Source organism: Staurois parvus, unplaced genomic scaffold (genome assembly GCF_062004578.1).
Source record: "Staurois parvus isolate SC_StPar_1 unplaced genomic scaffold, SC_StPar_1.0 ptg001022l, whole genome shotgun sequence".
NCBI classification, from domain to species: domain Eukaryota; kingdom Metazoa; phylum Chordata; class Amphibia; order Anura; family Ranidae; genus Staurois; species Staurois parvus.
The window spans coordinates 370,782-397,500 of record NW_028318818.1 but is presented as its reverse complement, the minus strand read 5'-3'; the positions used below and the strand labels follow the sequence as shown (position 1 = coordinate 397,500).

Genomic DNA, 26,719 nt, shown 5'->3' with positions numbered 1-26,719 from the left:
TGTGCGCTAGGGACACTCGACCTAAAAGGGACAGGTAATATGTCATTGTACAGAAAGAACAGGGATAATACTGCTTATGATTTAGGAATAAAAATGTATTTACACACTTTACTTTACTTTATTACATACAGCCCAATTACAGTGTTTAAAAAATGACAGCAATAAATGGAGAGTGCGTTAAAATAGTGCATTTTGTGTTTATTTGGTGATGCTCGACACCTTCTTTTATAACACAACACTTGTTTATTGCATTATTTGTAATTTGAAAAATTTCAATTAACCACTTCCAGTCCGGACACTTTTACCACCTTCCTGTCCAGGCCAATTTTCAGCTTTCAGCGCTATCACACTTTGAATGACAATTGCGCGGTCATGCAACATTGTACCCATATGAATTGTTTAGCATTTTTTGGAGACAGATAAAGCTTTATTTTGGTGGTATTTATTCACCACTGGGATTTTTTTTTTTTTGCTATGTAAATGGAAAATTCCAAAAATTTTGAAAAAAAGTGTTTTTCTCATAAAATTTTACAAATAAATAGTATTTTATCATAAATCTTGGCCAATTTTATTCCGTTATCTTTTTAGTAAAAACAAAAATAACCCAAATTAGTTTATAACCAAAATATAATTTTTACACTTTTTTTGTACATTTTTTTATATTATTATTTATGTTTTTTTTTTTTACATACAGTCACCCTAGCAGTACAGTGTCACCATGGTGACATTGTATTACTTGTGGGGGGTGATGAAGATTTTTTTTTTATACTGATTGCTTTTAAACCCATATAGGATGTAAAAGCAACCATTTCTCTTTCTCTCTGTCTGCATTCTTGCAGCCATTAAGAACTACTGTGTGAGCTGTGATTGGTCACAGCTTGTCACATGGTACAAGGCTGTTGTGAATAGCCTTGTACCATGTGACCTCTGTGATCATTCACAGATTTCACACGTAGTAAGCAATGATGTCACAAGTGACATCTTGCTTACTACTCTGCATGTAATCACTGATTGGCCAATCAGTGATCACATGATCGGAACCTCGCACGGAGGTCCCGTCCGACGATCGGTGTTCCACTGTGTCCAGAGGACAAAGCAGGCACTGGATCGCGGTGCTGTGCGCTCCCAGGAACCGCGCACAAGCAGGGGGCGCGGAGGCTGTTTATAAACGGCCATCTGACCCTGCACTGCCACCATCCAGCCGTTTATATACAATGGCCGGACGGGAGGTGGTTAAAATACTGGAATATAAAATAGTGCATTTTGAATATCTGTTTTTGACTTTCAAAGCTCCCCTATGCTGAATTGAAAAGTCTCTGCATATCTGGAGGTTGCAGCTAGACTAGCGCTGCCTGTTAAGCAGTCCAACATGCCCCCCCTGCACATGCGTCCCGCTAAATGCAACTCAAGAGTAGGGCTTCAGTCAGCTGCACAGACACCATTGCAATCGCATGGCAGGCAGCAGACTTCGGCTGCAGCATTCAGAAAGGCAGGGACGTTTTAGCTAGAGATAGCTGCGAAAACTAAAAAAAAAACAAAACACAGTAACCCACTGAAAACAAAAGTGATAAAGAAAATACTTCTACAGATGCTTTGAAGACACCTTAAAAAACTGAGGATATTTCATAAAAAGGCTGATGACGCATAGACATAATTGTAATAAAAAAAATACAAATATGGAGTTCCAGCAGCACATAGCCTGCAAAACTCCCAGGTTTGTGTCCCTTAATCCAAAATACAAAGGGATATTCTTCTGACAGTTAAAGTGTCGCTGTTCACAGCATTAGGCAGGTTTTTTATTGCAGAATAGGTATGCAATGTCTCTTCTGCAATAAAATACACTTACCTTCCTGTTCTAGAGCAAGTAAACTGAGCTGCACATGCACAGCTCAGTGATCAGCTCACGTTGGCCAGCCAGATCTCTGTGCTGGAATTACAGCTTCCTGCACATGAAAAGGAGTGACATCATCCCACATCGGCCAATGAAGATGGTCGAAAACCAGCACACAGAAGATACCAGCAAGGGACAGGGACCATTGGAGGAAAGGGGAGATCCCTCCCTATAGATCCCTTTTGTTCTGCTTTAAACATGCAGGCTTTCTATAGTCGAAAGGAGGGATTTCAGTACCTGTTTCGCTGAGGCTGTGCTATCGGTTTTGGCGCTGAACGGCTGGAGGAAGCGGAGGCTTTAGAAGAAGAAGCCTGAGCTCTAAGCAATGCTGCATGCCTAGAAAGATTAACAGCAAATTAAGAAAATAAAGATTTTTCTGACACATCTGTTTATTTCAGAGGAAGAGTGATCATTCAGCAATTTATAATAGGCAGACATTTAAATATATATTATAAGACCTTGTAGAAACCTAGAGCAATGAAAACCTGTAGGCCATCAGACCTACCATGGAGACCCTCCTGACCAGCCCATGGAAAGGACAGATAAAGTTTAAAGAATAAGTAGGGCCAAAGCTCTATTGACCCCACTTTTCCTATGGATCACAGGAGTTCATTTAGTTCTTCACTTATGTTAACCTCCCAGGCGGTATGATTATTTCAGATTTTTGGTGCTGAAAGCGGTACCATTATTTTGCATGGAAATATGTAGTTTTTTTATTGTAGGCTGTAATTTTTAGGAATAACTCACTGACATCTGTCCGAACAAGAGTCTAGTAAACATCCCGGGTAGGATAAAACTTGAAACACGAAATCATAAATTATAATTTAATAAATAATTATAAAAAATAATAATATAATAATAATACATTTAATTCAATAATATAATCAAACCAAAAACACTGAAATTTGAAATATAGCGCCAAGTTCGCACATCGCTGAGCAAAGTCGCAAAATCGTTTTCAGTGTCTGATGACGAATTTCTCCACAAATCATTATCACTCAATTCTGCAAGTGGTTCTGATTTACTATCGCTGTTCTCTAGCCGGTCTAAAACCGCTTTTGACCTAAAGGGACGCTTTTTGGACGCCATGGACTTTTCTAAGTTTCCAGGCAGAAAGAACAGTCAAAATGCAGGCAGGGCGCAGGACAAAGCACTCGGGACAAAATGAAACAGCAATGTTTTACTATGTAAAATTCATTTTGAAAAAAATTAAATTTTTTTAAAATTTTCAAAATTTCCCGCCGGCGCCCGTATGTCCCGACGTCACAGGGACCGGAACACAGAAGCCGGATGCCGGCATCAGCCGGAGGAGATGGCCGGGGACGCTGCAGGGGACACATCGTGGGAGCGAAGGACAAGGTAAGTGCTGGAGGGACTCCCTATGCAGCGCCGCATGGTAAGCCCGAGTGTAGCTCGGGGTTACCGCTTTTGGTACAGAGACTTTACCCCGAGCTACACTTGGGAATACTGCCAGGGAGGTTAAAGCGGAGTTCCACTCAAAAGTGGAAGCGCCGCTTGTTTGCCTCCTCCCCTCCCATAATTGGCACCTTTTGGGGGGGGAGCAGATACTTGTTTTTGACAAGTACCCGCTCCCACTTCTAGCTCAGTTTGCCGCGGCAAAGTGAGTCAGAAGTTTGCCACCCCTCCTTCCTTCCGCAGTCTCCTGGGAACCTTCACATGTCCCAGAAGACTGCCGAGCCAATCAGAATGCGCAGCGCGGCTCACACATGCGAAGTGGGCACCCAGATGTGAAGCTGTCACAGCCTGGTGCGCACAGTTGTATGCCGATGCCGGGGAGAGAAGAGGCAAAGAAGGGCCGGCGTGGGTGAGCACATCGCTGGACCCTGGGACAGGTGAGTGTTTATTAAAAGTCAGCAGCAATAGTTTTTGTAGCCGCTGACTTTTAATAAACACAAAACTGACCGGAACTCTGCTTTAACCACTGTCAGCTGTCATCACAGAGCCTGTCCAGATTCTGGATTGAATCCGATAATAAAGTCTTGATCAACTTAGAATCCTGACTGGCAGCTGGCTCAGCCTCTCAGCATGCCGCTGAGACCCTGAGCCAGCCGCTTCTGCCCCCTGCACAGCCTGGTGCTCCAGTGAGCATTGGAGGGGCACAGCAGAGACCCGGTGATTGACAGTGTGTGATCGCTCAATTCTCGGTCTTAGAGGTGGTAGAGGACCTATGCTGCATCCACTTAGGTGAGAATATTTTTTTTTTAATCCTAAGCTTCTCTTTAAAAGAACATTATCAAATGACACTTATGGCAGTAGACGCTTACCCTGTTCGGGAGATGGGGGCGCTCTTTCCTGTACAGTCATGGTCCAGCGGGTGTCGGTGTTTGAGACAGAAGTTCCCATGGCAGTCTCCACACGTAACCTTCATCAGTTCTTTCTGTTTACAGCCTTGCTTTTGACACTTATTGGTGAATATCTGAATAATAAACAAAATTATTAAACACCCTAAAATGTATCATTGATATGAAAAAAAAAGGCTGGTGGAAATTCTGACTTTGTACAATCGCAGTTGTGTCATGTCCTCACCTTTCGCTTCTGCTGGGCTGGATCAGACTTGCAGTCCCGATCAATGTGTTCCCCAACTACAACATCCGGAGTCTGTCCTCGAGTCACTGGGATGGGGGTGTTACAGAGCGGACAAACAGGGACCTGGACATCCTGACACACACACAAAGCACAGTCATTAGAGAGAAAAAACAACATGTTGGTGAACAGGTCCCCACACCACCAGGAGTGGCAAGATTACCTTCTTATAGGCTGAGCTGCACTTATGAAGGATGTATGTGATGTGGTCTTTGCAGAAGATCTGCTCACAAGCGTCACATTTTAGAGGTAGGAAATCTGCAGAAAAATCCAGATAAAAAAAAAAAACACTATGAGACTGTAGGCGCATGCACATCCAAGGAACTGTCCTGCTTCCTGTTTTGCAGTTATAAAACAATGAGTATTCTTTACTGTTCCAAATCAGTCAGTTTACTGACCCAATGAAAGCACAACCCAAGAAGCCGATACCTTACCTTTAATAATGTTGAAGTGTTTGTAGAGCCAGAAACTTTGTTTCTAGTATTGGACAGAGTGGAGATGGATCAGAACGCCTGTCATGGTTTTACGGGAATCCAGGGATCTGTTGGAGGGATTTACCTCCACTCCCTGTCCTGCTGACAACAGTTTCATCATTAAGGAAGTGAGATAAATTCTGCAACAGGGAATAAAAATTCTAAATGTTCTAGCCATCCCCTTCTAGCACTTTTTATTTTTGTCGTTGTTATTTTTGGAAAGTTCCCGTCACTTCCTGTCTGTTAACCATGCCGTTTATGTACATGGGCCGGACGGGAGCAGTGGGAGTGCGGGGCACCACGATCCAGTGCCCGCTGTGTCAGGAGGACACTGATCGCTTTACGGGACCTCTGTGTGAGGTCCCGATTCATGTGATCACTAATTGGCCAATCAGTGATCACAGGAACAGTAGTAAACAAGATGTCACTTCCTGACATCATTGCTTACTACTTGTGAAATCTGTGAATGATCACAGAGGTCACATAGTACAGGGCTATTCACAACAGCTTTGTACCATGTGACAAGCGCTGACCAATCACAGCTCTCACAGTATTTCTCAATGGCTGCAAGAATGCAGCCAGAGAGAAGGAGAAATGATTGCTTTTACAGCCTTTACAGGTGTAAAAGCAATCAGTGTAAAAAAAAAATAACCTGCATCACCCCCCACAAGTAGTAGTGTCACTATGGTGACATTGTACTGCTAGGGTGACAGTATGATACAAAAAAAAAACACAATAATAGAAAAAAATAAAATAAAAATGTAAAAGTTTTTTTTTTAAAATTATAATTTTTGGTTATAAACTAATTTGGGTTATTTTTTTTTACTAAAAAGATAGTTGAATACATTTTGGCCAAGATTTATGAAGAAAGATTATTTATTTGCAAAATTTTAAAGGCGCTTAAGCACTGAGCAAACTGTTGGCGCTATATAAATCCTGTATAAATAAGAAGAAAAACACTTTTTTTTCAAAATGTTTGGACTTTTTCATTTATATAGCAAAAAAAAACCCAGTGGTGAATAAATACCACCAAAATAAAGTTTTATCTGTCTCAAAAAAATGCTAAAAAATTCATATGGGTACAGTGTTGCATGACCGCGCAATTTTTATTCAAAGTGTGACAGTGCTGAAAGCTGAAAATTGGCCTGGACAGGAAGGGGGTAAAAGTGTCCGGACTGGAAGTGGTTAAAAAAACCGCCTCTTCACATTGAAATCAATGGAAAACGCCTGAAAAGTGCCTCAAGAACACCTCTGAGAAGTGTTTTTGGTGCAGTTTTTCATTCACGTGTCTTTTAAAAACACTCAGAAAGCACAGCAAAAACACCCAGGTGCAAGAATGCAGCCAGAGAGAAGGAAAAATGATTCCTATATGGGTGTAAAAAAAAGAAAAAAAAATCATCACCCCCCACAAGTAGTACAGTCTCGCTATGGTGACACTATACTGCTAGGGTGACGGTATGTTAAAAAAAAAAACCCCATAAATAATACAGAAAAAAAATAAATGTACAAAACATTTTTGAAAAAAATTAATTTTTGGTTATAAACTATTTTGGGTTATTATTTTTATACTAAAAAGATAGCTGAATACAATTTCGCCAAGATTTGTGAAGAAAGATTATTTATTTGCAAAATTATATAAGAAAAACACTTTTTTTTTTTGGAATCTACCCTTGCATTGGGCTCCTCTCCACACAAGGGTCAACTACTAATTTTTTTCGGAGGGGGGAAGATGATGAATACATTGAATTTCTTACCCTATTCCCCACCCACCCCCAGCAGCTTTTGTCCTTTTTGGGATGTGAGCGGGCCCTTGGTGACCTTGCATACATTGCAGGCCCACTGGTCAGGTGTGTACAACTTACTCTATTCCCCTAGACAAAATGAGCAGGTGACCCTTGTAGTGCAGAAGGAGCTCCATAAAATTTTCTCAAGCCAAGACTTTAGATCCCCTTCAAGCGATTGGTCCAATCAGCTTTGCCTGTCAGTTTCTTCAGGCGAATCTGATCAAAGCCTCCACTCACCTTTATGGAGCGGCGGGTGTAAACGGACTTGTGTCTGTTTACACCTGCCTACTTCCAATCCAAACCAGCCAGCTTAAGGAAAAGAAAAAAAAAAAACCCCCACCAGAAGGGGATCTGTCCCCCTCCGTCTAGGCCGGGGGTCAGCAACCAGTAGATTGTGATCTACCAGTAGATCTTGGCCAGGTGACTAATAGATCACGGGCAGGTGACTGGTAGATCACGGGCAGGTGACTGGTAGATCACGGTCAGGGATTGCTGACCCACCATCCCAGAGTATCAAATAGAGTGCAGTGCTGAGGGACTACTTGTAAAGTTGGAGCTGTAGTAGGGAGCAAAAGTCGCATAAGTTGATGTCTTCTCTGTAATGCCGGCTCCTACGCCCTGTCAAGGTTGGTGTTTGTAGCAACTGCCAAGCGTGACCCATGCAGGGCAGTGGTGTGCTGCTTTCTTACCACCTGCTTTAACCCCTTGGACCCCGGAGAAGCATGCAGCTGCAGGGCACTTGCAGAATGGCCCCATTTACTTGAATGGGTCTCGATTGACAGGCAGTAGCACCCACCAATGAGCAACAGGACGTGTAGTTCTGGCTGTGGCATGTGTACACCTTTGGTTGCTGTCTCAGCAATTAAAGGGAGTAAGGATTACCGCTGGCGCATGCAACTAAGGTCTCACTCACAAGTTCAGCAGGCACTGCTGCTCCTCTGCAAAGCGATCCAAGTGTGTTTGACAGGTGGTGAGGAGGCGATATGTTGCTTTCCATGATTGCCATGCAATGCACACAATTGTGACACAGTAGTAGGACAATTCGAGGTTTAAATCAGGTGTGAGGCGGTGACACTGGACGACACTGTGCCCGGTGATCTTTGACTTCTTCCATGTCGTTCAGGTAGATCTCCACCTCTTTAACCTCCCTGGCGGTATGATTATTTCCGATTTTTGGTGCTGAAATCGGTACCATTTTTTTGCATGGAAATATGTAGTTTTTTATTGTAGGCTGTAATTTTTAGGAATAACTCACTGAAATCTGTCCGAACAAGAGTCTAGTAAACATCCCGGGTAGGATAAAAGTTGAAACACGAAATCATAAATTATAATTTAATTAATAATCATAAAAAATAATAATATAACAATAATAAATTTAATATAATAAAACCAAAAACACTGAAATTTGAAATACAGAGGCAAATTCACACATCGCTGAGCAAAGTCGCAAAATCGTTTTCAGTGTCTGATGACGAATTTCCCCCACGAATCATTATCACTCAATTCTGCAAGTGGTTCTGATTTACTATCGCTGTTCTCTAGCCGGTCTAAAACCGCTTTTGACATAAAGGGACGCTTTTTGGACGCCATGGACTTTTCTAAGTTTCCAGGCAGAAAGAACAGTCAAAATGCAGACAGGGCGCCAGACAAAGCACTAGGGACAAAATGTATGTGAAATGCATTGAAACAGCAATGTTTTACTATGTAATAATCATTTTTTAAAAAAATGAAATTTTTAAAAAATTTCAAATTTGCCGCCAGTTCCGGCGCCCGTATGTCCCAACGTCACAGGGACCGGAACACAGAAGCCGGATGCCGGCATCGGCCGGAGGAGATGGCCGGGGACGCTGCCGGGGACACATCGCGGGAGCGAAGGTCAAGGTAAGTGCTGCAGGGACTCCCTGAGCAACGCCGCATGGTAAGCTCGAGTGTAGCTCGGGGTTACTGCTCTTGGTATTGAAATTTTACCCCGAGCTACACTCGGGAATACCGCTAGGGAGGTTAAAGTTGCGTACCCCTGGTTTAGGCAGATTGGATCGGAGGACAGTCAGGTGTAAACAGACAGGGGAGTTTGTTTAGTCCCGGCTCGGCTGTGTTCAGGTCCGCTCTGCATAAACTGACCTGTCATCAACCCGCTCTGCTCTGCTCAGCTCAGCAGGAGATCAGCGGACAAATCCCCCTGATGAGCAAGCGGACTCCACCCCATCTGAAAAGGGCCTTAGGGCAGTGAGATGGAGTTATATACAGAGCTCTTCTGAGTACTTCATCTCCAAATCGCTCTATTTAAAACAATAAAAAAATATGGAAGAGCAAGGACTACACTGCAGCTGATAAACTGACGTTCAGGAGCTTTTCTGCGTTTTTTTCAGCAGCCCTGAACTCTCCCTAATGTTCTCCTATGTGTCCGTGTACACTATTGTCGTTTACAGGCAGTTGAGTTTACAGTCGTTTTTTTGAATGCAACAAGCTTGCATTCAGGAGTAGATTTTATCAGCGTTCCAAACGCTTGTAAACGTGTCTAACCGTGTTTATAAGCGTTTGGAAATTTTTTTTTTTAACTCTTCCATTTTCAGATGCTGTCCAGAGCCTTTTTTTTCATCATGAAAAATGCACGCAAAGCGTTTTCCCGGTACTCAGATGGACCCGGTACACCATACTTTGAGGCTTCGCATGAAAGAAAATATGTTGGACACTGCTGCAATAATTTCTGCACAGAAATGAGCCGGAACACATCAAACACCACAAAAAAAAAAAAAAAAAAAAAGACAGGTCATCTCAACACATACTGCTCTCTCTGCTTCTGCTCTCTCTATTTCTCTCAAAATGTCTGAAATAGTTCATTTTTTTACTGTTTTTCACTGCATTCTGGGCATTTTGGAAGGTGTCCTGAGGTTATCTTTAAAAACCGCTTCTAAACACAAATGCGCATAACTGCGGTATGCAAACACGGCTAAGACATTTTTTAACCTACGTTTTCCAGCAGTCAGTTTCATCGTTCAGAAGTGTTTTCCAAACATCCCGTGTACATGGAGCCTTAAAGTATCACTAGAGGCAAAACTATTTTTTAGTTTTGGATAGAGTGGAGAGGGATTGGAACCCCTGTCACGTTTTTATTACTGTCTGTGCCCCCATTAGGGAGATTCACCTTCTCTATTTGTCCTTTTTATGATTATCATTGAAAGTAAAAGAAAATCCCAGAAGAGTAACAGAGGGGAAATCTTCCTATGAGGACACTAGTTCTGGTGACTTGGGGGGCCCCAAGGAATTCCTTTGATTTGCAGGAATTTCTTCTCACTTCCTGTCTGGCTCTGGGACAGGAAGTGAAGGGAAATCTCTGTAATGGGACACAAATTGCAAAAAAAAAAAAAAATCAATCTGACAGAGGTTATAACCCTCCCTTCCTCCATCCAAAATTAGAACACAAAGTTTTTCCTACAGTTGTACTTTAAATGTGAAAGTCTCATATAATAAATATTTTATTAAGGTATACAGCGCAATAATGATTAATAATACATGTTCTCAAGAAATTCCTATTAAAGTAGCTCTTGTAGCACACCCTCTCCATTTGTTGGACACGAAGAGCAGACTCTTGGGAATTAGTAATAGATGTCTAATGCCAAGGCTTCCAGCCACACACTTCTTACCTAGCTGTTTACATGTTGGTTCTGAACAATGCTTCCCGAGGTCCGGAAACTCCATGCTGATACCTTCCAAGAGCAAAAAAAGAGATATATTAAATATCAAAATATCCTTCTATGGTGTCCTGACAACTCAATATTCAGTTAACCACTTCCCAACCGGCTGTTGCATATAAACGGCCGGACGGTGGCACTGCAGGGTCGGGTGGCCGTTTATAAACGGCCTCCCCGCACCCTGCTTGTGCGCGCTCCCTGGGAGCGCGCAGCACCGCGATCCGGTGCCCGCTGTGTCCTCCGGACACAGTGAAACACCGATCGTCGGACGGGACCTCTGTGCGAGGTCCCGATCATGTGATCACTGATTGGCCAATCAGTGATCACATGCAAAGTAGTAAGCAAGATCTCACTTGTGACATCATTGCTTACTACGTGTGAAATCTGTGAATGATCACAGAGGTCACATGGTACAAGCCTATTCACAACAGGCTTGTACCATGTGACAAGCTGTGACCAATCACAGCTCACTCAGTAATTCTCAACGAGTGCAAGAATGCAGCCAGAGAGAAAGAGAAATGATTGCTTTTACATCCTATATGGGTGTAAAAGCAATGTGTAAAAAAAAAATCTTCATCACCCCCCACAAGTAGTACAGTGTCACCATGGTGACACTGTACTGCTAGGGTGACAGTATGTAAAAAAAAATAAAAAAAATAAAAAATAATAATATAAAAAAATAAAACTGTAAAAAACAAATGTTTAAAAATTATAATTTTTGTTATAAACTAATTTGGATTTTTTTTTTTTTTTACTAAAAAGATAACGGAATAAATTTTGGCAAAGATTTATGATGAAATATTATTTATTTGCAAACTTTTATAAAAAAAACACTTTTTTTCAAACTTTTTGGACTTTTTCATTTACATAGCAAAAAAAATAAAAATCCCAGCGGTGAATAAATAACACCAAAATAAAGCTTTATCTGTTTCAAAAAAATGGTAAAAAATTCATTTGGGTACAGCGTTGCATGACCGCGTAATTGTCATTCAAAGCGTGATAGCGCTGAAAGCTGAAAATTGCCCTGGTCAGGAAGGGGGTAAAAGTGTCCGGTCTTGAAGTGGTTAAAGCGGAGTTCCACCCTGTCAAAAAATAAAAGTCAGCAGCTATAAAAACTGTAGCTGCTGACTTTTAAAAAACAGCCACTTACCTGTCCCTTGGTCCCGCGGTGTCCCCCCCGCAGCCCGTTTCACCAGCCGTCCTGTATTCCAGGAGGCCGGCATCTTCAGTGTGGGCACCCGGCTGTGATAGCTTGAGGCTTCACAGCCGGGTATCCACTGCGCATGCGCTTCATGAATGGTCCTGTAGTCTTCTGTGACCTGTCACGTGTCCCAAAAGACTACAGGGAGGGAGGACACCTTCTGTTTCCGATTGCCTAGGCCAGGGGTAGGCAACCTGTGGCTCTCTAGCTGTTGTGGAACTACATTTCCCATGAGGCATTGCAAAGATTACAAAACTGACAGTTACAGCTATGACTTGCAGAGGCATGATGGAACTTGTAGTCCTGCAGCTCTCAGGTTGCCTGCCCCTGGCCTAGGCGATTGGACTGGAAGTGGGAGCGGGTACCTGTCAAATTCGGGCACCTTATCCCCCACAAAGGTGCCAATTCTTAATGGGGAGCGGGAGATCAGTCCTTAAAGTGGAACTTCCCCTTTTGGGTGGAGCTCCGCTTTAATAAAAACAATTATTGTGTTTGGGCAGTTTTCATTTCCTCTGCAAATATGGCATTGATTACGGAGGACGTTAAACTGCAAAGGCTTGAAAATTGAAAGCTCTATTTGTATGAAAAAAAATGTCATATGGGTACAGTGTTGCATGACCGTGCAATTGTCATTCACAGTGTGACAGCGCTGAAATCTGAAAATTGGCCTGGACAGAAAGGAGGTGAAATTGCCAGGTAGGCAGGTGGTTATTAAACTGGGCAGACTAGTGTGAACCCAGCCCAAGTGCTTCCCTTTACATCGCAAACAATTGGTGGAAAGTGGACAGCATGCTATTTATAGAGATCTGAACATCAGAGCTAAAATTAGGACAGTTGAGGAAGAAAAGAGGACAGGGGGACTGAGATCTGATCAAAGGAGCCGAATGCTACGGAAAGGTCTAGTATAAGACAGGTAGAGAACACAAATTAAAAATACTGAGACTAACAGAATCTCATAACAAAACAACAAGGCATGGACCCAGAATGTGCATTAAAGTGGATGTAAATCTAAAGAAAGCATATCCCTCTATAGTTTGTACTTGTCTCAATCCAGAGCACGAAGTGTTATTTCAGTCTGCTGCCTTGTTCCTCTGCTATCAGCATGAGTCCCTTCTGACAAGTTTTCCTGACACCAAGAGAAAAATGGTGACAGGGGAGGGAGCTCCAGCACACAGCTTGTGATTGACAGCCTCAGCTGCCTTCCTGTGTGCTGTGTGGAGGAGGGTGTTTTTTTTTCCTCCAGAGTGCTTTTCGCTGAGCTCTGTAGAGTGTAACGTCTGCTCTCCACCCACTATTGTCTCACAGCTCCGGCAAGCTTTATACATTCTGGAGGAGGAGAGGAGACTGCAGATAAACAGGTACAACTTATGTAGGAGGATTTGTTTCATCTCTGTGTGTCACCTGAGGCCAGTCACTTTACTGGGTATATGAAAGGGTTTACAACTATTTTACTTTACTTGGACATGTGATTAGCCCCCCAGCTGATCATGTGTCCAAGTAAAGAGCCAACCAGAGCAACATTTTACATGTGACCAGCTGTGTCCAATCACAGATGATCACAGTGTGTATAAGAAATGCCGAGGAGAGGAGAGCCAGTAAGCAGCATTTCTTAGGGGGACATCTACACTGATCATCATGGCACTGTAATGTCCCCTGTATGAGCCCTCATCCTCTACATAATGTCCCCTCATATAAGGACTCACCCTTTATATAACGTCTCCATCTATTTACTGCTCCCCTCTATATGGCACCCCACTTTATAAGGCCCCACCTTCTATATAGTGTCCCCTCTATGAGACCTAACTCTCTGTAATCTTTTTTTTTTTTTTTATATAAGAACTCACCCTCTATATAATGTCCATCTCTATACGGATTCACTCTCTGTAGAATGTGCCCTCTGTAGGACAGAACTCTCTACAGACTCACCCGCCATATAATGCCCCCCTCTATATAACCACACCCACTATTCCCGTCCCCTTCTACGGGACCTCGCCCTCTATACACCGTCCCCTTCTGTAAGACCTCACCCGCCATATACCGTCCCCTTCTGTAAGACCTCACCCTCCATATACCGTCCCCTTCTGTAAGACCTCACCCTCCATATACCGTCCCCTTCTGTAAGACCTCACCCTCCATATACCGTCCCCTTCTGTAAGACCTCACCCTCCATATACCGTCCCCTTCTGTAAGACCTCACCCTCCATATACCGTCCCCTTCTGTAAGACCTCACCCTCCATATACCGTCCCCTTCTATAAGACCTCACCCTCTATATACCGTCCCCTTCTGTAAGACCTCACCCTCCATATACCGTCCCCTTCTGTAAGACCTCACCCTCCATATACCGTCCCCTTCTGTAAGACCTCACCCTCCATATACCGTCCCCTTCTGTAAGACCTCACCCTCTATATACCATCCCCTTCTATAAGACCTCACCCTCTATATCAGCCGTTCTCAAACTTCGTAACATGGAGGAACCCTTTAGAAAATGATCAGGTCTCAGGGAACCCAGCCAATAATCACTAAGCCTACAGCTCCTGTACATGATGTGATGGTCAGTGGAGAGAACCCTCCACCCCCATTACAGACAGCTATATGGAGGGCCGGTGTCAGTATAGAGAGGGCCGGTGTCAGCGTCAGCACGCGGAGGGGTCGGCGTCAGCACGCGGAGGGGTCGGCGTCAGCACGCGGAGGGGTCGGCGTCAGCACGCGGAGGGGTCGGCGTCAGCACGCGGAGGGGTCGGCGTCAGCGGGCGGAGGGGTCGGCGTCAGCGGGCGGAGGGGTCGGCGTCAGCGGGCGGAGGGGTCGGCGTCAGCGGGCGGAGGGGTCGGCGTCAGCGGGCGGAGGGGTCGGCGTCAGCGGGCGGAGGGTCGGCGTCAGCGCGCGGAGGGTCGGCGTCAGCGCGCGGAGGGTCGGCGTCAGCGCGCGGAAGGTCGGCGTCAGCGCGCGGAGGGTCGGCGTCAGCGCGCGGAGGGTCGGCGTCAGCATGCAGAGGGTTGGTGTCAGTATATGGCGGGTTGATATCAGTGGTTCCTCATCTGGGAGGCAGAAATAGCTCAGGAACCTCTTATCCACCTCTGGAGGAACCCAGGGGTACCATGGAGCACTGTCTGGTAATGGCTCCTCTGTATATTGTCCCCTCTGTATGCCTCCATCTATAACACCCCAATATACGGAACACGATACATATATTACACATAGAACTCCCTCCTATAGTCACATATCACCCTGATCCCCCCCTCAGCACACCCCGCTACACCCGCTTTCACTCACCAGACCACAGGCTGCAGCTTCACACACCCGGAAACAGCGTCACTTCCTCCTTGTCGCCCCTGGAGACCGAGAGCAAGCTCTTGCCAACTTGCCCGTCCATAGGCTGGGAGGAGCTGTCACTCCAGAGTGGGCGGGACTGTCGGCCATGTTGGTGCACCCCGTGCTGCGGGGTGTAGTGTTAGGCAATATGTTTTGACAGCCGAGTCATGTGTTGTGCACGTGACTTCCTGCGGGGCTCCGAGTGTGTTCGGTGAAGTTATTTATATCTTCCTCCTGGAGTCGGACATTTCCTGCGGAGTCCGGGACGTGGCGGCCCGTCCGTGGCAGGATTTGTTATATATTGATTTACATTCACAACTATCTGAAAATGTTCTGCGCATTTCATAAACGCAATGGGACTTGTCCGGTGGTAGCTCATGATATTACCGCCCCCTTCTGTGCGCTTCTGTTATCATTTGTTTCCCCGTACAGGAGGCATCTCTGGAATATCAACAAAATCAATTGAAATCTGAACTCCGGGCGCAAAAACTATCATTTAGATTCCTCAATAGCCACAAAGGATATAAATCAACTTTGGGTGCATCAAATGCCATTGCAAACCCAGATATTACATTGTAAAAGCAGCAATGACATCATAATTGTGCTGTACGTTGTGCAGAGAGCAGAGGAGTCCCTAGGGTTGGTGTCACCCGGAGCAGGGGCGGACTGACCCTTTGGAAACTCGGGCATTGCCCAAGGGCCCAGGGTTAGTAGGGGCCCCATGAGATGCTCCTGGTACCTCTTACATAGGCTTTTTTGAGTGTGGGCAAGGACACAGGGGCCCCATGATCCCCTATTGCCCAGGGGCCCCATGAGTTGTCAGTCCACCCCTGACCCGGTGCGATAACACTTGGTGACACCCCCTCTGACGATCCCCGCAGAATGGATTGGATCTGCAGATTGAGCATAATGGATCGGACTCCGATCCATTATGTTCCCCAATCCGCAGATCCGATCCATCCTGCGGGGATCGTCGACTTGCTTTACAACTTACCTTTTTGTGGAGTGGGTCCGGTGTCACCCCGTGCGGTAGGTGTCACCCGGTGCGCTGCGCACCCTCCACACCTACCTAGGGATGCCCCTGGTGCAGAGAGCAGAGTTGAGGGAGGGGCTAGACAGACCCCACCCACTACAGGCTACCAGCAGAAAACTACAGGAGGGGGCGGAGACCAGACCAGTCACCCTGTGCAAGGAGAGAGCAGCACTGAGCGGTCTTTATTCCAGGAGCAGCAGTTTTGGCACAAAAAATGCTTAAGCCATGTAAACGCATGAACACTAGGTGCGTTTAGCGCTTAAGCGTTAATTCATTTAGATTTTTATGTCAGGTACTTATATAGCGCTATCAGTTTACGCAGCGCTTTACATGTGTATTGTACATTCACATCCGTCCCTAACCCTCAAGGGGTGTACAATCTAAGGTCCCTAATTTACATTCATACCCATGCAGGCACAGGGCAAACATGCAAACGCCAGGCAGGTGGTGTCATGGTTGAATTTGAACCATTGACCCCTAGTACTGCCAGGCGGAAGTGCTAACCATTTAGCTACTGTGCTCAATGATGAGAATTATTATTCTGGCCAATGAAATGAACACCCAAGCACTTGACGCTTATAAACGCGCCTAAACACAGTGGCTAAATGGTTAGCACTTCTGCCTGGCAGTACTAGGGTCGTTGGTTCAAATCCTAGCCACAGCACCTCCTGCAAGGAGTTTGCATGTTCTCCCTGTGCCTGTGTGGGTTTCCTCCCGTACTCCAAAGACATGCTGGTAGGTTAATTGGCTCCTGTCTAAATTGTCCCTAGTATGTGTGAAGGTAAGTTAGGGACCTTAGATTGTACGCCCCTTGAGGGTTAGGGACTGATGTGAATGTACAATATATATGTAAAGTGCTGTGTAAATGGATGGCGATATATAAGTACCTGAAATAAAAAATAAATAAACGCTTGTAAAAGCAATAGCCACTTTGAGAATCGTCAGGCATTGCTGCTGCCAAGAGCAGGAGTGTGTATGCGGCCTCAGGTGTACCTCCTCCTGCTTCCTCTAAAACAGGGGTCTCCAAACATTCTAAACAAAGGGCCAGTTTACTGTCCTGCAGACTTTAGAAGGGCCAGACTGTGGTCACTGGGAGTAAAAAAGGTCCCAATGTCAGTGGGGAGAAATTATGCTCCATCTTTGGTGTCAGAGGGAGGAATGATGCCCCATCTTTGGTGTCAGAGGGAGGAATGGTGCCCCATCTTTGGTGTCAGAGGGAGGAATGGTGCCCCATCTTTGGTGTCAGAGGGAGGAATGGTGCCCCATCTTTGGTGTCAGAGGGAGGAATTGTGCCCCATCTTTGGTGTCAGAGAGAGAAATTGTGCCCCATCTTTGGTGTCAGAGGGAGGAATTGTGCCCCATCTTTGGTGTCAGAGGGAGGAATGGTGCCCCATCTTTGGTGTCAGAGGGAGGAATGGTGCCCCATCTTTGGTGTCAGAGGGAGGAATGGTGCCCCATCTTTGGTGTCAGAGGGAGGAATTGTGCCCCATCTTTGGTGTCAGAGGGAGGAATTGTGCCCCATCTTTGGTGTCAGAGAGAGAAATTGTGCCCCATCTTTGGTGTCAGAGGGAGGAATTGTGCCCCATCTTTGGTGTCAGAGGGAGGAATTGTGCCCCATCTTTGGTGTCAGAGGGAGAAATTGTGCCCCATCTTTGGTGTCAGAGGGAAAAATTGTTCCCCATCTTTGGTGTCAGAGGGAGAAATTGTGCCCCATCTTTGGTGTCAGAGGGAGAAATTGTTCCCCATCTTTGGTGTCAGAGGGAGGAATTGTGCCCCATCTTTGGCGTCAGTGTAAGGAATTGTGCCCCATCTTTGGTGTCACTGGACCCCATTGTTGGTGTCATTGGGAGAGTCTGTTCCGCATCGTTGGTGCCATTGGGAGGAATTGTCCCCGTCATTGGTGTCAGTGGAGGGAACTATAACCCATTGTTGGTATTAGTGGATGAAATAGTGCCCCAAGGGCTGGATAAAAGCAAGCAAAGGCCCCCAGGCCGCAGTTTGGAGACCACTGCTCTAAAACATCTAGGGGTATCCAACCTTTTGACTTTCCTGGGCCACAGTGGAAGAAGAGGAGCACACATGAAATACACGAACAAGAAGGATAGCTGATGGGCAGAAAATATTGGGCAGATCACAAGTTAAAGCGGAACTTCACCCATAACAACTTAAAAGATCATACAGCGGGTAACATAAGTATTGAACACGTCACCATTTCTCTAGGTAAGTATATTTCTAAAGGTGCTATTGACATAATTTTCGCCACATGTCGGTAACAACCCATGCAATCCTTACAAAGGAACCAATACAAACAAGTTCAGAAATTAAGTTATGTGTAATAAAATGGAATGGCACAGGGAAAAAGTATTGAACACGCTAACTGAAATGTATTTTATACTTCATACAAAATCCTTTGTTGGTAATGAAAGCTTCAAGACTTCTCCTGTATGGAGGAACTAGTGGCATGCATGGCTCAGGTGTGATCTTGTCCCATTCTTCCACACAAACAGCCTTCAAATCTTTGACGGTTCTGTGGGCCTCTTCTATGAACTCTGATCTCTACTTCTTTCTATAGATTTTCTATTGGATTCAAGTCAGGTGATTGGCTGGGTCATTCTAGAAGCTTTATTTTTTTTTCTTTCTTTGAAACCACCTTGGCTTTGTGTTTGGGATCATGGATTTGCTGAAATGTCCACCCTTGTTTCATCTTCATCATCCTGGTAGATGGCAGCAGATTTTTATCAAGAATGTATTGGTACATTTTTCCATTCAGCCTTCTTTCAACGATTTGAAGTTTGCCAGTACCGTATGCTGAAAAACATCCCCACACTATGATGTTCCCACCACCATGCTTCACGGTTGGCATGGTGTTTTTGAGGTGATGTGCAGTGCCATTTGACTTCCAAACATGGTGTGTATTATCGCATCCAAAGAGTTCCATTTTGGTCTCATCTGACCAGACTACATTCTCCCAGTATTTCACAGGCTTGTCTAAATGTTGTGCAGCAAACTTTAAATGAGCTTCAACATATTTTTCTTCAGCAATGGAGTCTTGCGTGGTGACGTGCGTACAGGCCATGTCGCTTGAGTGCATTACTTATTGTTTTCTTTGAAACAATTGTACCTGCTAATTCCAGGTCTTTCTGAAGCTCTCCACAAGTGGTCCTTGGCTCCTGGACAACTCTTCTGATCATTCTTTTCGCTCTTCTGTCAGAACTCTTGCGAGGAACACCTGGTCGTGGCCGGTTTATGGTGAAATGATGTTCTTTCCACTTCTGGATTAAGGCCCCAACAGTGCTCACTGAAACATTCAGAAGTTTAGAAATCCTTCTGTGACCAATGTCATCAGAATGTTTTGCAACAATAAGGTTGCAAAGGTCTTGAGGGAGCTCTTTGCTTTTACCTATCATGAGATGTCACCTTGGTAATGAGACATCTTTTTATAGGCCATCAGTTGAGACTGAATCAGCTGATATAAATTTGCGCTGACAGGGGGCAGGATTGCTTACTAATTACTAATAGATTTCAGCTGGTGTCTTGGCTTTCCATGCCTTTTTGCACCTCCCTTTCTTCACGTGTTCAATACTTTTTCCCTGTCATTCCATTTTATTACACATAACAATTTCTGAATTTATCTGTTTTGGTTTCTTTTTATGTATGGATTACATGAGTTGTTACTGACGTGATGAAGATTTCATGTCAATAGCAACTATAGAAATATATTTACTGAGAAAAATGGTGACGTGTTCAATACCTATTTTATCCGCTGTACATTCCACATTAATAATTACGCGGCCAAAATTAGTGTGTACTGTAAATTGCCTCCATCATTGTTCCATTTTGTCCTGCTGGAGGCTGCCATTTTGCTGAAGCCCAGATCCTCTGAACAGAAGTAAATCATAAAATGGAACTAAACCCATCGATTTAATGGTTTCCAAAAACAATTACATTCCTGGAATGCCGGGATTGCTAACTGTCACATTTGCTTGTCTTCAACCAAACTGTCAAACCATCAAATGGTTGGTGTCATTTATGATCACATGGCAGTTGCAGATCAAACAGAAGCAGCTTCCTTGGCTGTAAAAGATAGGAGGGTTTAATTCTGCTTTTTTTTATAACCTAATCCTGCTTTAAATTTCTCCACAACTTTATCCCTGACCTGTTTGGTGTGTCCCTTGGCCTTCTTGATTCTGTTTGTTCACTAATTTTCTCTAACAAACCTCTGAGGGCTGCACAGAACAGCTGTATTTATACTGAGATTAAATGACACACAGGTGGACTCTATTTACTAATTAGGTGACTTCTGAAGGCAATTGGTTCCACTAGATTTTAGTTAGGGGTATGAGAGTAAAGGGGGCTGAATACAAATGCACGCCACACTTTTCAGATATTTATTTGTTACAAAAAACTGGGACTAAAGCCCATGAAAGGAGAGACAACTGTAGGCTCATCTATCACCTAAGGACACTAGCTGAAAACTGAAGCTTAGCTGAATTAAACTGGTTGTAAACCTTTCCATATACCCAGTGAAGTGACTGGCCTCAGGTGATGCAAAGAGATTAAACAAATCCTCCCACATAAGTTGTACCTGTTTATCTGCCGTCTTCTCTTCTCTACATTTGTTCTGAAAGTACTGACTTTATAAAGCTGGCCTGAGAGTTCAGATAAAAAGGGGCAGAGAGCTGAAATTACACACTGCAGAGCTGAGTGAGGAGAGCTCTGAGAGTTGATTAAAGGGAAGAGACACCCCCTCCCCCTCCACTCACACAGGAACAGAGCTAAGGCTGTCAAACTGCTGGAGGTCCTTCTCCTGTCACCATTTTTCTCTTGGTGTCAGAAAACTTGTCTGAAGTTACTCATGCTGATAGCAGAAGAATGAAGCAGCAAACAGAAAGGACATTCAGTGCTCTGGATTGAGACAAGTACACACTAGAGGGATATGCTTTGTTCATATTTCATGTCTGAGGTGCACAATCACTTTAAGAGGGATAATGCCTGGATGGGTATTTCTGGCTTTTTCTGGCCAGTGTCCATTCACCTGAAAGTGACAGCATAGCCACAGTAGGCTCGAAGATGAAGTACTGTGTCCTGTGATGAATGATTGAGAAAATACGGTTTCTAGGTAATAAATGTAATACTTCTGGTATCAACGTCTATCCAGCACCTTTACCAGGGTGAAGGTCGGGTTTTCTTTAAAGGATAAGTTCACCTTTGGGAACAGGTTCCACCCATTTTTAGGTTACATTAGGTAACATGTTCCCATTCCGGCAGCTGCTGCCCGCTCCTCTGCATATAGTGACAGCTAGCGGGGGATCTTCTACCCCCGCACGTTGTCACTATTTAAAAAAAGAAATGTGGCCGAGCGGGGCTTCGCCAGTCCAGTCGCGTCGTTCATTCACACAGCTCTGTGAATGGGAAATTACAAGTATCGACAGCCTGCCCGTAAGAGGTACGAACAGACAGATACTCTGACAAGTCTGCAGGAGACTGGCACCCTCGATCTGCTGATCGCGGGTGAAATGCTTTACAGGCTCCAAGTGAAAAAAAATAAATGCACATTTTTTTTACCTTTAACCACTTCCCTTCCGCCCCATGTATATAAATGACCGGATGGGAGCAGTGCAGGGGTGGGTGACCGTTTATAAACGGCCTCCCTGCTCCCTGCTTGTGCGTGCTCCTTGGGAGCACGCAGCACCACAATCTGGTGCCCGCTGTGTCCGGATCGTTGTACGGGACCTCTGTGTGAGGTCGTGATTATGTGATCACTGATTGGCCAAGCAGTGATCACATGAAGAGTAGTAAGCAAGATGTCACTTCTGACATCATTGCTTACTACGTGTGAAATCTGTGAATGATCACAGAGGTCACATGGTACAAGGCTATTCACAACAGTCTTGTACCATGTGACAAGCTGTGACCAATCACAGCTCTCACAGTATTTCTCAATGAGGGAGAGGAGAAATTATTGCTTTTACAGCCTTTATGGGTGTAATAGCAATCAGTGTGAAACCAAAAAAAAAATCTTCATAATCCCCCACAAGTTGCACAGTGTCACTATGGTGACACTACTGCTAGGGAGACAGTATGTAAAAAAAAAAATAAAATAATAATATAAAAAAATAAAATAAAAATGTAAAAAAACATTTAGCAAAAATTATAATTTTTGGTTATAAACTAATTTGGGTTTTTTTTTTTTTTACTAAAAAGATAACAATAAATTTTGTCCAAGATTTATGAAGAAAGATTATTTATTTGCAAAATGTTATAAGAAAAACACTTTTTTTCAAAATTTTTTGACATTTTCATTTATATAGCAAAAAAATAAAAAATCCCAGTGGTGAATTAATACCACCAAAATAAAGTTTTACGTGTCTCAAAAAAATGCTAAAAAATTTAATATGGGTACAGTGTTACCTGACCGTGCAATTGTCATTCAAAGTGTGATAGCGCTGAAAGCTGAAAATTGGCCTGGGCAGGAAGGGGGTGAAAGTGTCCGGACTGGAAGCGGTTAAAAATAAATATGCATTTATTATAATTTTTTTTAAAGGTGAACTTATCTTTTAAAACGTAAAGAGGCGCAGACAGGATTTTCTTAGTCTTTTCACTTTTTTAGGTCTGTCCTAAACCTACAGTGCTTTATCACCCAATAAGTACTTGAACAACGAACAAGCAATAGAAAAAAAAAAAAAAAGAAAACACAGATGACATTGCACATAATTATTCTTTAATTAGAATTATACAATAGTACAAAATCTGACATATACATTTCTATACAAAACAGAGCAGTGTGCCTTGTGGGACAGGTTGGCGGTACACTTGGTAAAGGACAGCTCACAATGACAAGACAGATCCTATAGAAACACAGGTACCGCCACTGTAATACAAAGAACACTGCTCCTTTTCTCATCACTCAAAGCTTCATTCATCAAAGTGTCTTAAAGCTGAACTCCGGGAAAAACAAGCTGTACCTTAACCCCTGGTTCACATCTATGTGGCTGCGCCGCGTTTTGCACAGGCATGAGAGCCCATTCATTTGAATGGACTCCTGTGCCCGTGACACGCAGGGAAGAAGTTCCTGCACTTCTTTGGAAAATGCAGCCCGCACAGGAACCTCGGTTCCCAGTACGGTTGCGTTTCCCAGTGCGGGCGGCGTGCCTTTAGAATTAATGGCACCTGCCCGTGGGTCAGCAATTCTCTGTGTGGGTGGTGCAGCTGCACGGATTTTCGTACGGATCTGCAGCGGCACCACCCGCACAGGTGTGAACCTAAGGTAAAACAAGAGCCACATCTGTGCAGTAATTCAGTACAAACTTTGGGGTTGATTTACTAAAGACATATAGACTGTGCACTTAGCTCTGGAGCAACTGCACTTGTAGAGCGCAACTACACTTTGCATAGTAAATGAGGTAAAGATTCACTTTGCAAAGAATATCCAATCACGTGCAAGAAAAAAAAAATAAAAATTTCTCGCACATGATTGGATCTTTCTTTCTTTCTTTCTTTCTTTCTTGTACTTATATAGCACAGCCAATTTTCACAGCGCTTTACATATATATTGTACATTCACATCAGTCCCTAACCCTCAAGGGGCGTACAATCTAAGGTCCCTAACTCACATTCATACATACACATATTAGGGCCAATTTAGACAGGAGCCAATTAACCTACCAGCATGTCTTTGGAGTGTCGGAGGACCCAGAGGAAACCCACACAGGCACAGGGAGAACATGCAAACTCCAGGCAGGTGGTGCCATGGTTGGGATTCGAACCAACGACCCAAGTACTGCCAGGCGGAAGTGCTAACCATTTAGCCACTGTGCTGCCCTTGGATGATGGAAGTCAGCAGAGCTTCTGCTCATTTACTAAGCTCTGGCGCTACTGCACTTGCAAAGTGCACAGTCTATATGCCTGTAGATAATCAGCCCCTCTGTCTCTGTGCAGGAACTTCATGTAATAAAGACTGGCCATTGCTGCTCTCCCTCCTTGCAGGGCGACTGGTCTTGTCTCCACCCCCTCCTGTAGTGGGAGGGCCTGTCGTGTCCTTCCCACAGTTCTGCTCTGTGCACAGGCTATATGCAAGATAATATCTGGGTTTGCAAACAAAATGGATTTATAAATGTCATGGTTATTAAAGAATGTATGTAAATGAAAGCTTTTGTTCCCAGAATTCAGCTTTCTCACAATCTCTGTACTAATCTCTTTTCGTTTTACTAACAGCAATGTAGTAGGAAGCCCCACCTGAACAACCAGGCAGCACAGTTACAAAAAGGACAGGCAGCTTCTAACTGGTGGCTATAGGGCAACACAGACAGGTCTTGTTTCACACACAATGAAGCCCTGTTTTCTTACCATTATATTTACAGGAATATTTTTCAGTGCATTATACAATTTCCATTTCTTAATATGCAAATAGCATAGCCAGCTGCACCCCAAGGGCTACGCCACACTGGCAATCCTGTTTTCACCAGCCGCTGGATTGCTTTGGAGGACAAAGCAGGAGGGAAAACAATCACCTGCATTCTTGTGTCGCTCCCTGCATTGCCAGCAAGTCTCACTCTATCCAGCGATTTAGGTTTTGCATCCTTTTAGGCTGAGAGGGAGCAAAGCCTAATGCAGGCCATAGACGGGTCGAAAATCGGCCGATTTTTGCACCGTTAATGGGATAATTGGTCGGCCCTTTTTCAGGGTTTTGGCACATTTTTTTTTATCGGTAATGCAGGCCATAGACTGGTTGAAAACCAGCCGTTTTTTAAAAATAAAAACGAAAAATCAGTCGTTTAATAGGCCGACGTTACCACGAATGGTAAAAAAAAAAAACGGCCGATTTTCGTCCCATCTACGGCCGGCATTTAATTACTTCTGTCCCTGCAGAGAGCTCCGCTATTATATCTGACATGAAAAAGTATTGCGTTTTTCTGGATTTTGGCACATTTTTTTTATCGGTGAAGTTGGAAAAAAAATCAGCCGATTTTGCCAATTGGCCGATTTTCCCAGCAATGATGGGCAAATCGGCCAATCTTTTTACCGATAAAAAATCTGCGCATGAGCCGTGACCTGCAAGAATAAGAAAAAGAAGAAGAGAAAGAAGAAGAATTCCAGGCCGCTATTATATTTGACATGAAAAAAGTATTGCGGTTGCAACAATAAATCTATTTGTATCCATTTTGGATACAGATGGTTTTATTCGGATACAAATAGTTACATTGTTGCAACCTCAATATTTTTTTTATGCCAAATATAATAGCGGATTGGAATTCTTCTTCTTTTTCTTCTTCTTGCAGGTCACGGCTCATGCGCAGATTTTTTATCCAACTTCACCGATAAAAAAAAATGTGCCAAAATCCCAAAAAACGGCTGACCAATTAACCCACTAACAGTGCAAAAATTGGCCGATTTTTGACCCGTCTATGGCCTGCATAAAGTTGAAAAAAAAAATCGGCCGATCGGCAAAATTTCCCGGCAATGATGGGCAAATCGGCCGATCGTTTTACCAATGAAAAATCTGAGAAGAAGAAGAATTCCAGTCCGCAATTATATTTGACATGAAAAAGTATTGCGGTTGCAACAATGTATCTATTTATATCCGAATAAAAACATATGTATCCGAAATGGATACAAATAGATACATTGTTGCAACCGCTATACTTTTTCATGTCAAATATAATAGCGGAGCTCTCTGCAGGGACAGAAGTAATTAAATGCTGGCCGTAGACGGGACGAAAATCAGCCGTTTTTTTTTTACCATTGGTGGTAACGTTGGCCTATTGAACGACCGATTTTTGGGGGTTTTTTCGACCCGTCTATGGCCTGCATTACTGCCAAAATTGGTCAGTGAGTGACACATACAAAGCAGGCATTTGTCTTCCATGTCTTTTCTAGCAATCCCATAGCTGGTGAATTCTTGCTAGTAACAGAATCACTAGTATCACATGACCCTAAGGCTTCCAAGCCTATAAAAAGAGACCTCCAGGCCAACTCAGATAATATTCCCTTTAGTCCACTTCTATCCAGCACACATTCCTTCAGAGGTTATGAAATTGTGGGTTTCATTTCCTAAAGTTGGAAAGTGCATAATCTGGCGCAGCTCTGCATAGAAACTGAGCGACATCCATGTTTTATTACAAAATACAAAAAAACGCAGCACTAATCATAAACATAAAATTCCAATAAAACATAAAAAGTCCTAATTCATAAAGTCCCAATAATATTCCCACGGTCCACCATCACCAGGACACCCGAATGGTTCAGCCTCTTACCAGAACTTCTGACCGAATTACACCGGTCAATACAGGCAACTCCAATGGGAGATGAACCCTAGGGTGGAGCTTCGGCGTGTGACGTCATCACGTTCTTTTGGAGGGACAGCGGCCATTTTCTTGGTTGGAAACTTAATACAAAACTGGTAACCATCCATAACAATATATGAGTAACTTGAAATTAAACAGGGTGAATTTATTACTCAAATACTACACTATGAGCATTTTTTTTTCTTTTATCCTTTACTTAAATGTTGGACGAGAGTACTCTTTTAGGACCTACTTCAGATTCTTAAAAGGGGAAGATTGATAATAACCTGGATGAGGACTGCTGATTCCAAGAGTCATATGTTCATCTCCCATTGGAGTTGCCTATGTTGACCGGTGTAACTCGGTCAGAAGTTTTGGTAAGAGGCCGAACCATTCGGGTGTCCTGGTGATGGTGGACCGTGGGAATATTATTGGGACTTTATGAA

At 43.8% G+C, this 26,719-nt stretch overlaps 1 protein-coding gene across 2 annotated transcripts in view; it reads right to left on the bottom strand.

Moving 5' to 3' along the window:
* Positions 1-14,967, bottom strand: part of ZFAND2B (zinc finger AN1-type containing 2B) — a 32,058-nt gene extending 17,091 nt beyond the window's left edge. For both annotated transcript variants that reach the window (XM_089657701.1, XM_089657700.1), the window contains exons 1-7: positions 14,919-14,967; positions 10,397-10,459; positions 4,659-4,753; positions 4,439-4,570; positions 4,177-4,328; positions 2,129-2,227; positions 1-21 (exon numbers count right to left, since the gene is read on the bottom strand). The exon at positions 1-21 is cut by the window's left edge and continues 34 nt beyond it. In XM_089657701.1, coding sequence (XP_089513827.1) covers positions 1-21; positions 2,129-2,227; positions 4,177-4,328; positions 4,439-4,570; positions 4,659-4,753; positions 10,397-10,451 — 554 coding nt within the window. In that variant the 5' untranslated portion in view covers positions 10,452-10,459; positions 14,919-14,967. The remainder of the gene's footprint in view (positions 22-2,128; positions 2,228-4,176; positions 4,329-4,438; positions 4,571-4,658; positions 4,754-10,396; positions 10,460-14,918) is intronic.
* Between the last annotated feature and the right edge of the window lie 11,752 nt (positions 14,968-26,719).